Consider the following 12062-nt stretch of genomic DNA (forward strand, 5'->3'; position numbering starts at 1 on the left):
GCAAGTGCAAATTTATGTCTGCTTTCCCTACAAAATGAATTGCTGGTACAAATGTGAGTTCTTGAGCCAGTAATTCATACTGCTGATGCAAAAGCAGGATGGGCATGTATTGTTTCAGGAAAAAAAAAAAAAAAAAGTTGCTTTTCAGAAGATATCTGCTTATAAATGCTAGGGCTCCTGTAGAGGACAGGAAAGAGCAGACTGGGAAGCTAAAAATAACAACGTACATGCAAATATCATGTGCTCTAGCACTACCAGAGCATCTTTGGCCATAATATGGTAATGCAATGCAGTATTAGGATTGCTCGAGCCTTCAGTCAGCTATTTAAAGACACTTCTTTTCCAGGAGAGAAATTCTGAATTGTAAACCACACTTCCCTTTTAACACCAGACAAAAATGCCGAATATGTCATTTCCCAGAGGCACAAGAACAGCTCCAAACAGAATAATTTTGCCTAGAAGATGAAACTTACAGCATGAAGTAGGAGCTATGTGATGTCCAAGTAGAAACTACTTAACCTTAAAACAACCTTAAGATGAACAAAAATTTTCAGAACTTCCGTAATAAAGATAAAATATTTTTAATCCTAKACAGTCCTTCATTATGGTCTCAGTTATGCAAAGTACTAGCCCCAGTTCAGAAAAGCACCTAAACACAACCATAGCTTTAAGCCTGCGAGCAGTTCCCCATTTAATTTGATTAAGATTATTCAGTYGGCATGATCAAGTTTTAAGCACTTAATCATGTAAACATGAGCATCAGCATTTTCATCTCAGTGGGATGGACCACATAAGCCAAAATTCACTGTACTCTTGAATATTTAAAGCAGTGAATTTCAGATTTCTTCAACTCCTTTCCAGTAATCATGCTATTTTGCCAAAAGCTGCCCCTCCTTCATTTTCTATGCAGTTGAGACATTTTAATGAGAAACTGTTTTTGTTGATTCTGCTATTACACAGAAAAATTGGGTTTTCTTTCAGTAAGATGATTACACATAAATGTTACACAGAAACACAAGAGTCTTTTTTTTTTCCCCCTTCAGAATTACTGAAGGAAGAGTATTACTTACCAACACAACACAGCAAATGAGCTAAGGGCTGGATTCACAGCTGGGCACCGCGTGCTCCACGTGCAGCTACGGGCGCCGCGAACGAGCCATTTGGGATGCCCTGATGTCAGAGCTGGCTCCGTACTGGCCTGCTGCCCGGTGCTGAGCGTAGGTAAAGCCACAGTGGCTGCGCTAAGCGTGGAGGGCAGCGAGGCCCCCAAGGTGCCGATCTGCCAGCCAGGCAACGTCAAAGCAGAGCAGCAATTCAGGCATGCCCTCTTTTTYACTTGTCACACCCCCAGATGCCTGATTCTTTCTCACTTGACTTCAGCCATGCTGATATTTAGAGAGCAAATAACAAAATACAGAGTTTCTATGTTCTGGGTCTGGCTTTTAGTTCTTTTAAAGAACTATTCATCATTATATTTCTCTACTTCTCCATAATAAAAACGTCTAATACTAGTAATAAAATATTTCATTTGTTCCAGTAATGGTAAAATACTTCCATTATTGTATTCCTTTAAAGAAGCATAGCTAAAATATAATGCTCTTAAGGACAGTTGCAAGAGGAATCAGGAATGTAATGTGTTGCTGCTTTGATACACTAAATATTTTTCCTTTTCAAAATATGTATATTTTCTTTCCCGAAACTGTATTTTGTCCCATCCTGGCTTACATAACCACACTGACAGAATCGCAAGTTTCCGTTTACACCAGATACACACATCAAAAAGCAAGCATCTGCACCTTCCAAAGTCTGGTTAAATCCCCTACCTTTCCTACATAGAGTGGGTCTGTACCCATGTATTCTTCCAGTACAAAGAATTGGTTCCACACCCAGCTCCGTTTGGTTCTCGTTCTCCCTGATTGAAAGTAGGGCTTTGACCTGGACCTCGAGAGCTCTGCTTGATTCATCCCAGAAAGACACAGGAAAAGAGCTATCATCTGCAAAAGATGGCAGAACTCCACTTTGCCCAACTTCATCTTTTTTTTTTTTTTTTTTTTTTTTCCTGTGTAAGAAAAAAAAACCTTGACACGAGCGGGCACAATTCCAGTTGTCTCAGTAGTTCTAGCCTCCGGCAGGGTGTCAGCTGGGAATCCAGAGATAATAATTTGTGGAGTGGTTGACTGGAAGAGGTCACCACTGCTGAATAGCCTTCACCAAAGAAATGGTATAATGAGTACCTATCAGGAAAAAAGACAAGAAGTATTGTCAGGACTTAAAACAAACAAACAAACAAATTATTTGCAGCTTTTACATAATACATCAAAAAAAATTATTACGGTTTTTCTCACCATCATTACATATATCAACAGAACTGAGTTTGTACAATAACTTTCTGAGAGACTGGWTTCCTTGCGTTTCATTATCACTATTGATAGATCTGCATTTATAGCTATAAACAGAATTTTCCAATGACTATTTTCTTACAACACAGTTTCTCAGGACAAATACTGAATTTTATTCTCTTCAAAATTATCAAAATGAGTGTAGTTATTTTACATTTATTTGCTTTGATTTTTCCTCCTCTGTCTGCTACAGTTCATTTTACTTACTGTTACCATGACATAACTACAAACTAGCTACAGGCAGGAAGATATACTAATGGAAAGGACATATGTTATTTTAACTCTCTTCTGTATAAATGAAAAGTTTAAAAAGGAGTATAAGATGAATCAGAACAACCTGATTGATTCTTAGTCACAGTACCAGATGTTATGATTTGTTCTGATCTGAATGTGATCAGCTAAAAATCCTTCAGAGTCTCCCCACTCATTTTTTCTACATTTCTAAAGCAAATGTCAGACACGATACAAAGCATGTTAGTCTAGCGCATATATATATATATGTATTCAGAAAGGTTATAAAATAATTTGATTTTATATCTTCAATGAAATTTTGATTTGATCATCAATGACTTTTCAGTAATAATGCAGACAAGTTTTATCTTATTGCTTATCTTGTCTTTTTCCCTTCAAAATCTTGGTCATTTAAGAACTGGTAGAATTCACCAAAGAAGAGGATCATTTAAAACRAAAAAGCCTCAAATTGCATTTAAATCAGTCTGTTTTCTACCTTTTACAGTTATGAACCTTCTCTGACCAAATAAAAAATATATATTTGATGCTTATAATGTTTTAAAAAGTGCAAGCCTTGTGAGTCAGAACTAAATGGAGCTTTGCATTTCAGGGGAATTGCTTGCATTAACCCTAAGTAAGCAATGTTCTCTCTGTAATAGGCATCTTCCTTGTCTGACTGAGCAACGAAGCAGACAAGAAGTATTTAAGAAGTGCCAAATACAAGGTGAAATGAGGATGAAATTAAAATGGATAACAAAGCACTCATTTAGAGTGAGCCATTGCAATTCAGGAAGCCACAAAAATAAGATTTCACCTTTTATATGTTTATTATTATAAATTGACTAGACATTAAATCACGTATAAATAAAGCCATTTAGATAGACTATTATATTCCTAAACTTTATTATATTCCTACAATTAAAACTCAATGAAATGCAATTTTTGATATCACTTTTCAGTATGTCAGCTCCTTTTAGCTGCAGAACTTCTTTATATCATGCTGCCAAAGGTACCTACAGGGCAAAAGCATGAAATAAATAAAAARCTCTTTTGATTACAGACTGTATTTAAAGCCTTTTTATAGTAATCCCTTCTGTGGTACTGCCCTACACCAGAACGGCTTTGCTTAGAGACTGGCGGGATAAACCACAAACTCACGGAACATGTTTGCTAATCAGCAGCAATTTGAAAGCTTCCATATGTAAAGCTCTAGTGTCTCGCTACAGGCAAAATGAAGAGAATAGGCAGTGTGTTACCTAAAGATCCTGACTTCTGGAATGTGATGTAATTTCCAAAATTGCTGCATTTAACAACAGACGGTTTTCCAACACAGACCTAGATTTATTTTGAGGACGGCGGCAGAGGATGGGGGAATAACATGCAGATATCATCATCACTAATAGAGCATATTTTAAAATGATTAAGCCCAACTAGACATAGCTCACTTTTGATCTGGGCCTTTGCGTAAATCATGACCAGATGAAGGACAGCTACCAGACAGTTACTGGGAGCACTGAAAAGAATTGCTGTGATTCCCGAGTGCCATGCTCACTTCCTATCTACTTCAGTTCAAATAAGAGATATGTTGTTTGTACAGAAGCTGTTTATACACCCTTTAGTTTCCTCTCAACATCTAGGTTACATGAAGCTAAAGACATCTGATATTGATAAACTGTCAGTTTATTTCAAAGAGGCAGCAGATTGTTATTTAACAGATAAAAATACGAAATGGATTTTCTTAAGAAATGTCAGTAAAACATTTACAATATGTTAGAGTCTTTCCACTAAGCACTTTGAAATGTCTTGTTCTTGCTCTGAACAGACATTTCAAACCCAGAATTGCTATAACCTTTATCTTGAACAGTGTCTCTTATATCCTTTCTTTTACACCTGCAGAAAAGTATGAAAACCACCATATGGAGTGCCATGGTCCCCAGCCACATGCCACAGTATGGAACTGAAAAATACACCCAAAATACCAACTGAAAAACAGTCCATATGCTAGACAGCACAATCTGATGAAAAGCAGAATACTTACATCCCCTGGAAAAAAAAAAATGTTGTTGTTTACTCATTCTCAAATACTTTTACTATACAGTCTCCAGAATTTCAATTATTTTTATTCAGCTGCGTGGCAACACTTTCTACTCTGAAACACTCTTCCCTCCCTTCCTCCTCTTCATCAAGATGAATCTTCTCCACTTCTATTAGAGTTCACTTTTTTTAGAGTTTATTTATAGTCCTTTCAGCACAATGTTTTTGAGTGTGATACCTCCCAAAGTAGAAGAGTATCTGGTGTTTAAAAATCTTCCCACTCTTGGAATAATTATTTATTAAATTGTGTTTCATTATTTTTCTTAATGATACAGATATACTTATTTATATGAAATTTTATAATTAGATGTATAGAAAAAGTACTATATTTCTGTATATGCATAACTAGCAACATCACCTGTTCTGTAAAGTCCATATGTAACACATAAGTAATATCATAGCATTCATAAAGCTGAAAAGTAAACTGAAAGGTATGTGGGGGAGATTCCTTATCAAGCCAAAAATTCAAGGTTCACTTGTAGTAATGGACCTGACTAATATTGACAATAATAGATGGAATGCAGATCTCCAGTTTAGCCAGGTGTCTTCTCCATCATCTGCTTTTTGAGGCTTGAGTGTAAAATGACAGCAAAACTGACCTGCAGCTCTTTCGTGCTTTGTGTTTAAACCTCCTCTCTTACAAATGTTATCCTTTTCTGCGCAAATAGGACTCAGAATACAAGAAAGCAATGAACATTTGTGCATGTAATTGATGTCATTAATTACACCAGAATATAAGTGCACCTTTATATCATGCTCCTGGATCTCTAAAATGCTACCTCTGCCCCCACCGCAAACATGGGCCAAAAAGTAATCATGTGTCCCAAAATCTTGCAGATGTAAAACTAACTTAGGTTTTAAAACTAAAAGCATGTTCAAAATGAATTTGGTTGTTAATAATTTTTAATGCACTAGGCTTTACCTTCCATATCAAAGTTTACATTTCCTATTTATTTTGCATACAGCCCTGACATTCACAAAGGTGGAGAATACTAGCAAAAACAAGTGGTGTATAATTCAAAGTTCATGTTCAGTGGTCCGAACTGTGCAAGTAGTATTTCTAACTACAACAGTAATGTTTGCCACGTGAACAGCAATAAGAATCCAAAACAATCCACAAAAAAATCTACTCTTTTGTGTTTGTCTTCCTAAATAGCTGATTGTTCTACAACTATCAGACTATGAAAAATATACTTCTGAAAAATAATCATCTCCTTTTTGCATACATATAGCAAAACTTACACTTTCTTCCATCTGCTGTACAGAAGTTGAACTATATTTAAGCCATAGTTTAGTAGCAGAAGTGTTCTAGTGAACACTGCTGACTTGAAAAATGTTGCTACTCTACTTCACCAAAACAATCTTCCTAATAGTGTCAGAAAGACACTAGTATATACTGTCTCCACGGGACAATCCTGATCTGATGAAAACATTCAAATCATGACTAAGATCCTCAGCTTTAAGGAATAATTCCTTTTTGCTGCAACCAGTTAAGGGCAATTTACATCCACTGAAATCTCTCTGAATATTTTGCTTCACTCCATAATTCCTAAAACAAAGTATTAAAACTAGTCCTAGTTGTTGTTTCTAGCAGTGAACCCTAGTATTTGTGGACAAAACTTCTAGGATTCAGTCTCCTAAATGTCCTTGTCGACGTCTTCTTTCCCCTTCCTCTCCCAGAGATTTCCCTAGCTTTGTAAGGCCTTCCACAGAGGGCCCTGAGATCTTCTAAGCTTTGCAACCAAAATGCAAATTCCTACAGACTTCCACTCACACATTTTTACTGCTATCACTGTGCCAGCTTAATCTATGAACTGTATTATTTTCCTGTCCATCTCTTCAATCTAACAAAACCTTTTTCTCCTTCATCTCATATTGTCCAAATGTCTTTATAATGTGCAAAATTTTTCAAGAAGAGGAAGTGGAAACCCAAAAACTTTTCCATTACTGGTCTCCACCATATCAGGTTACTTTTCCTTATTTTGAAATTTGTCTGACCACTCCAGGCATCAATTTAAGGTTTAACTGAAGAGTTTTCTGCTCATATTGCCCTCTTCCTTACCTCCCAACCTCCTCTCATAATTCTCTCTTTAAGCGGTTTTGATTTTTGATATCGTGGCAAAACTTACTGGTAAAACCAGAATCTCATTGACTATGAAAKTGCAGCCCTGTCAACACCTGCTACTAAATGTTGCTTTAGCTGGATCAATAGTGCACAGTTATCTCTTGATTTTCTTACTCTACTTGAAACTTTTGATAAAGTAATGCCCTCTATGTTGAGACAATTCTGAGAGTGACATTGCCCCTGCATCTTGAACCATACTCCCTAAAACACAGGACTCAGCAGGTTAGCCCACAAGCAGCTGAATTTCCCTCACCAAAATATTTATGTTTTGACTTTAAGTTTTACACCGCTGATTGGAAAGGGTACCGCTTTCTGTGATAGAGAAAATTCCTTTCCAGGAACTGCAGGCTCATGGCAATGTCACACGTCCTGAATATCACAGGAGACTTCCACAAGCACAAGAACTCTGTGATCTTAAAGACAAAGGGCTTAGAGAAGAGAACGGGTCTAATTACGGTGTAGATTGCAAACCCTAGTTATCCTTTTTTTTTTTTTTCAGAAAGGAGAAAAAGGGGAAATAAAGAAGAAAAGGGGGAAAAAAACAGGATGTCTTAGAGCAAGTGAGTGGGGACCCTTCCATGAAATGAAGCAAAGCACTCCGAGCCAACGCAGTAGGATCAAACCTATTAACTTTCTGTGCCAGATGACATTGCAACTACAGACCACAACCTCCTGCCGCTAACTGGCCTAAATATTCACACGGGAGATCTGTAAATGGAGTGCACATCCTGCAGTCTGCATCTGGTTATCAAACAAGAAACTAACACTGCTCCAAACATATGGCACTGCTACACTAAACTAGCTCCAATACCCTCTGACTCACGTGAAAGAACCCAACGAGACAACAGAAAAACACTAGGCACACTTCGATGTGTGATATAGCTTCACAAAAATGCTAAAAGAAAGCCAGGCAATAGTTTTCAGGTTTTTGCAATACTCTGCAGTTGATCTTAAGACTGTATATGTCTAGAGTGCTAAGTTGTCGGGGGGGGGAGATCCCTAAAAAAATTAACAAAAGAAATCTTTGCTATCATTTCCTCCATATGGAAGTTCTTTGTTGCCTTTTCACCTTGTTATGGTGTATTTTATAGATCTAAGTTGCTGGAAAGGATTATGCTAATTTGATCAGTTATTGAAAAGAAATGCAAGCAGTATTTGTATATCTGTGACCAAACAAGTCAAATATTTAAATTTCATAAGCTCTGTTTCTGTAGCCTCATTTAAGTTGAGGAATTTCACTGAATACCTTAGGGAAGAAATGACTTTGTGGCTTTTCCTTGTAGAACCACTGAATTCCCAGAGGAGGCACTCCTGCATTATTGCTTATAGTTAAGCCTGGCTTGACAGGCAGGACTGAAGTGAAGTATACATCAAATATATTCCTCTCCCCAAACCCCACTAGAATTTAATGATTTTTATTGCCACAAGAAAACAAAAGCCAGTAGTAGAAGGAAAACATATGTGAGAAAAATGTGCATGATAAACTAAAGCAAGTAGCTCAGAAGCAAGCTCTGAGCAAATGGCTCAGAAAAGGCATTCATCGAAGACCCACTGAGCGTATCAGACATTCAAGTAATAGCCAAGAAAATGCACAGTAGAAACTTACTAGGCAACCCTGCACTAATGAACTGTCTCCCAAGCAGTATATTAATCTGCAAACCATTTAAAGTTGAAAATATCTAATATTTTCATTGTACTTTGGAGGCAATTTGTGTGTTGAATGCTTCTAAGAAAAAGCTGAGCCAGGTTTATAGCAAATTAGGACTTTAACTTACAGTAGAGCAACCTAAGGTTTTGCATTAATAATGATTTTCTCGAACTGAGTGTCTGACATAGAAACAGAAAAATATGGATACARTGTGCACACATAAAAAGTTATATACGAAAATGACAGGCAAAAATCTACATGGATCCTGTATCCATTCCGCTCATGAGACAATTCAGGGATAATCTGCAATTATACAGATGCCTTACAATTGGCCTTTTATATGGAAGGGTAAGAGTGCTTTCCTATTAAATCAATAAAAGTAGACTTAAAGAGTTGTGAAGCTATCAACTCATTGTTAACACAATTCTAATGACCTACAGCAGCATTTAATTACAATAAAATTTCACATTATGAGTGTGAAATGTCCTCTGATTAAAACTGCAATCTTCAACAGCTTTTTGCAAGAAAATAGTCTGCATTACTGATTTTTTCTTTTTTTTGAATTAACTGAAACACAGTTCTAACATGCAGTGGTAGCTGAGATTATTAACTTTGATATTTACTTAATACTCTAGGAAGCTTTTTCCTTTATATTAAGTCCTCAAACCCAAGATATTCCACGTATTTAACATTAAAAGTCATCAGAGTCAGATTTTAGTTCCTTTGCTTTGCTCCCCTTCCTGTGGATTGTATTGTAATTATTTTTTAATCTTACTTAGCCTTTTTTCATATTCCTAAGAAAAGAAGCCTGTGTATATTAGATCCCCTGGTAGTTGCAGACTATGAGAGCTAAAAAAGTCAGAACAATGACTTTAAGCAGGAGGTCACATTTGGTCCCCAGGAGGGATTTGGGCTTTTTTTTCCCCTCTCAAAGACGTTAACACCGCAGTCACACTGAACTAGTTCTAATGAGGCACACTCRTACTACTTATAAACAGCCTAACTTCACTTTTACACCTTTAAAAGTGTTACAATATTGCTAAGAGCAAACCAGCATCATGTTTCCTAACTGATTTTTATCTGCAGACCTGTTGTACTTTCAAAAAGCCATATGCTAGGTAAATTTTATTTACTTACACAACTTTCACGCTGTTAGCCTAACTTGTCCATATGGCTAGCTGTTATGTTCTCATCACCTGAGATTAAGTAGACTTATCTTTTTCAGAAACAGAACAGGTATCTAGCTTTTATGAGTAACAATTCCCTGTGAACTTCATATGATGTAGCGGAGGAACAATTAGTAAACAAAATAAAGGCAGAAAAGCAAAGTCACACATGCCGAGCTGAGACTGTCTTAGAAACTAGCATTCATGAGAGTTTGACTCCTTTATTTATTTGTCCTGGAAGAGGATTTGTTTTCTGTGAAGCTTTATGATCACCTAYGTTCTAGCTGAAAAATGGCAAGACAGTATGTCTTGTTAGAGAAACTATAAAGTATATGCTGCCCTTTCAAGTCTCTGCTTTGACTTGGGAAGTTATCTATCAGAAGATTTTTTCTTGCAATGAGGAAAGATTGAAGTACCAGTGTTTCACTTCCCAGAACCAGAGCACCTCACTAGCCTCCATCTCCCCTCTTTCCTTAAATCCCTCATTTGGCCAGGGAATTTTTCACTTGCAGAGTCGTCACTCACCTGAACTCCATCACSTTTTGAAAGCACAGGTATAAAAACTAAACCTTATATCAAAAAGGGTTTTTCCCCCTCCCCTCCGTTTACCAACTAGAAGTCTGAGGGTCCAGATCATAAACCAGTGCACACAATCTATTAGAGGAAAGAAGGACAAGCCTGGGTATGGGTATGTGGATAGGCTGGGGTGGTGGGGAGGGAGGGTCATATCAAACAGCACTGCAGAGCCAACCTTACAAGCTGAATACTAATTAAAGAAATAAGCTCCTATCATTTCCACATTTTCAAACTCCAGAATATCCTTGACATAAAAGGAGGAAAGCTCTGGAAAATAACTTACGAAWTTTCCTGCCATCAATAATCTTTTTCTCTGTAGCATCAGTGCTGTGCTTTGGGATCAAGCGAGAGAGCCACTTTAGTGTGGCAGAAAGCACTGGGAAAGACAAGTCTTAGTGCTACCTACATTTTGCAGGAGTCTCTGGTCCTCCCTTCCCCCACACCATCTCCCCACTCGTCTGTGAGACTTATCCGAAGAGCTAGAGAGACGCTATTGTTCTCTTATTTATTTCTTTTTTTTTCGGAAGATGCATACACACGTATGCTGTCATTGATGCTCTTTGCTTCCCACGGTTTCTGTGTCACATCTGGTGCCCGTATTTCCGAGGGCTGTTCCCAGCCGCACGGACGGGGCTTCCTCGGAGCCACCCGCACACGCTGCTCTGGCTGTCCCCCGCCAGTCCCTTCCCCATCGCTGCTGAGCACAAGGAAAATTAAACTTCTCGCTGTGCCTAAAGCCGAGCCGCCCCACGGACTCCGCAGAGCCGCATCCCGCTCTCGAAGCGGGAACAGTTTGCGGGGAAGAGGCAGACAAATCGGACACGTCCCTTCCCTGCAACTACTCCGATCTCCCTCTACCTACCTGGAGGGGCAGGAAAAAAGGGGGGAGGGGGTCAGGAAAGACAGAAAAGGTGCAGCCTGCACTTACCTGGTGCCCCTCTCCCTCGGCCGCCCAGTGAAGTGAGTATTTTAATCCCAAGGGCCGACAGTGCCTCCTCGGCAAAGTGCTGGCGGGATGCTGCCGGCGGGGGCTGCGGGCGCCGGGGCGCCCGCCTGGCATGAGGGCTGCGCACCTGCCCGCGCACTCGCCCGCACCCGCGGAGGCAGGAGCGCGGCCGCCGCCGCCTCTCCCAGCCCGCGCTCCCGCCGCCCGCTCCTCCTYCTCTTCCTCCTTCTCCTCCTCCTCCTCCGCGGCGCGGCGCGGCGCGGCACGACCAGCCGCCGGGCGCACGGAGGCAGAAGTGGRTGTCGGTGCCAAGCCCAGCTCCGACTGGGCGCGGATCGTGGCTGCGGGAGGAGGAGGAGGAAGGAGAGAGGGAGGGAGGGAAGGAGGGAGGCAGGCAGAGGAGGTGGGGATGCGGCTCTGGGCAGGGGATATCACCGCTCAGCGGCCGGAGCCGGCTGCCAGCTCCAYGCGAGGGCACCCGGAGAAGGCACCGGGACTTTTGTACCTCCTGAAGCCCCAGCGGTGGCCACTGAAGAGGGATCCAGAGAACAAACCGGCCTCCTCGGTCCCTCTGCCCCCCCGCCTCTCCTCCTCCTCCTCCTTGACAGGATATACAGATGGAGTCCTTTGGATAAAAATCAGGAACAGGGCTTAAGGGGGTGGGGCGGGAGCCAATCTTTCTCCCGATGAGGTATTTGCATTTGAAAACATGGAGCGGGAGGAGAGAGTTTTAGATTTTTTATTATTATATTGTCCAGCCCTCACCCCCACCCCAGCTTGTCGCAGAAGCCGTGATCAGTCGGGCTCCCGAGGCATGAAGGCAAAGTCATGAAACTAATCAGAACTTGCGGGTCCCGGGCTTCATAGTTTTGCCCTT

The 12062-nt window shown here is 40.0% G+C and overlaps 1 protein-coding gene across 1 annotated transcript in view; it reads right to left on the minus strand.

Moving 5' to 3' along the window:
- CDH7 (cadherin 7) overlaps window positions 1-11228 on the minus strand; it is an 80544-nt gene extending 69316 nt beyond the window's left edge. Inside the window, exons 1-2 of the mRNA XM_085322478.1 lie at window positions 11168-11228; window positions 1824-2234 (exon numbers count right to left, since the gene is read on the minus strand). Coding sequence (XP_085178604.1) covers window positions 1824-2033 — 210 coding nt within the window. The 5' untranslated portion in view covers window positions 2034-2234; window positions 11168-11228. The remainder of the gene's footprint in view (window positions 1-1823; window positions 2235-11167) is intronic.
- Window positions 11229-12062: the final 834 nt, after the last annotated feature.

The sequence above is a fragment of the Rhea americana genome, unplaced genomic scaffold (genome assembly GCF_003343005.1).
Source record: "Rhea americana isolate MKP2758 unplaced genomic scaffold, rheAme1 scaffold_78, whole genome shotgun sequence".
Lineage (NCBI taxonomy): Eukaryota > Metazoa > Chordata > Aves > Rheiformes > Rheidae > Rhea > Rhea americana.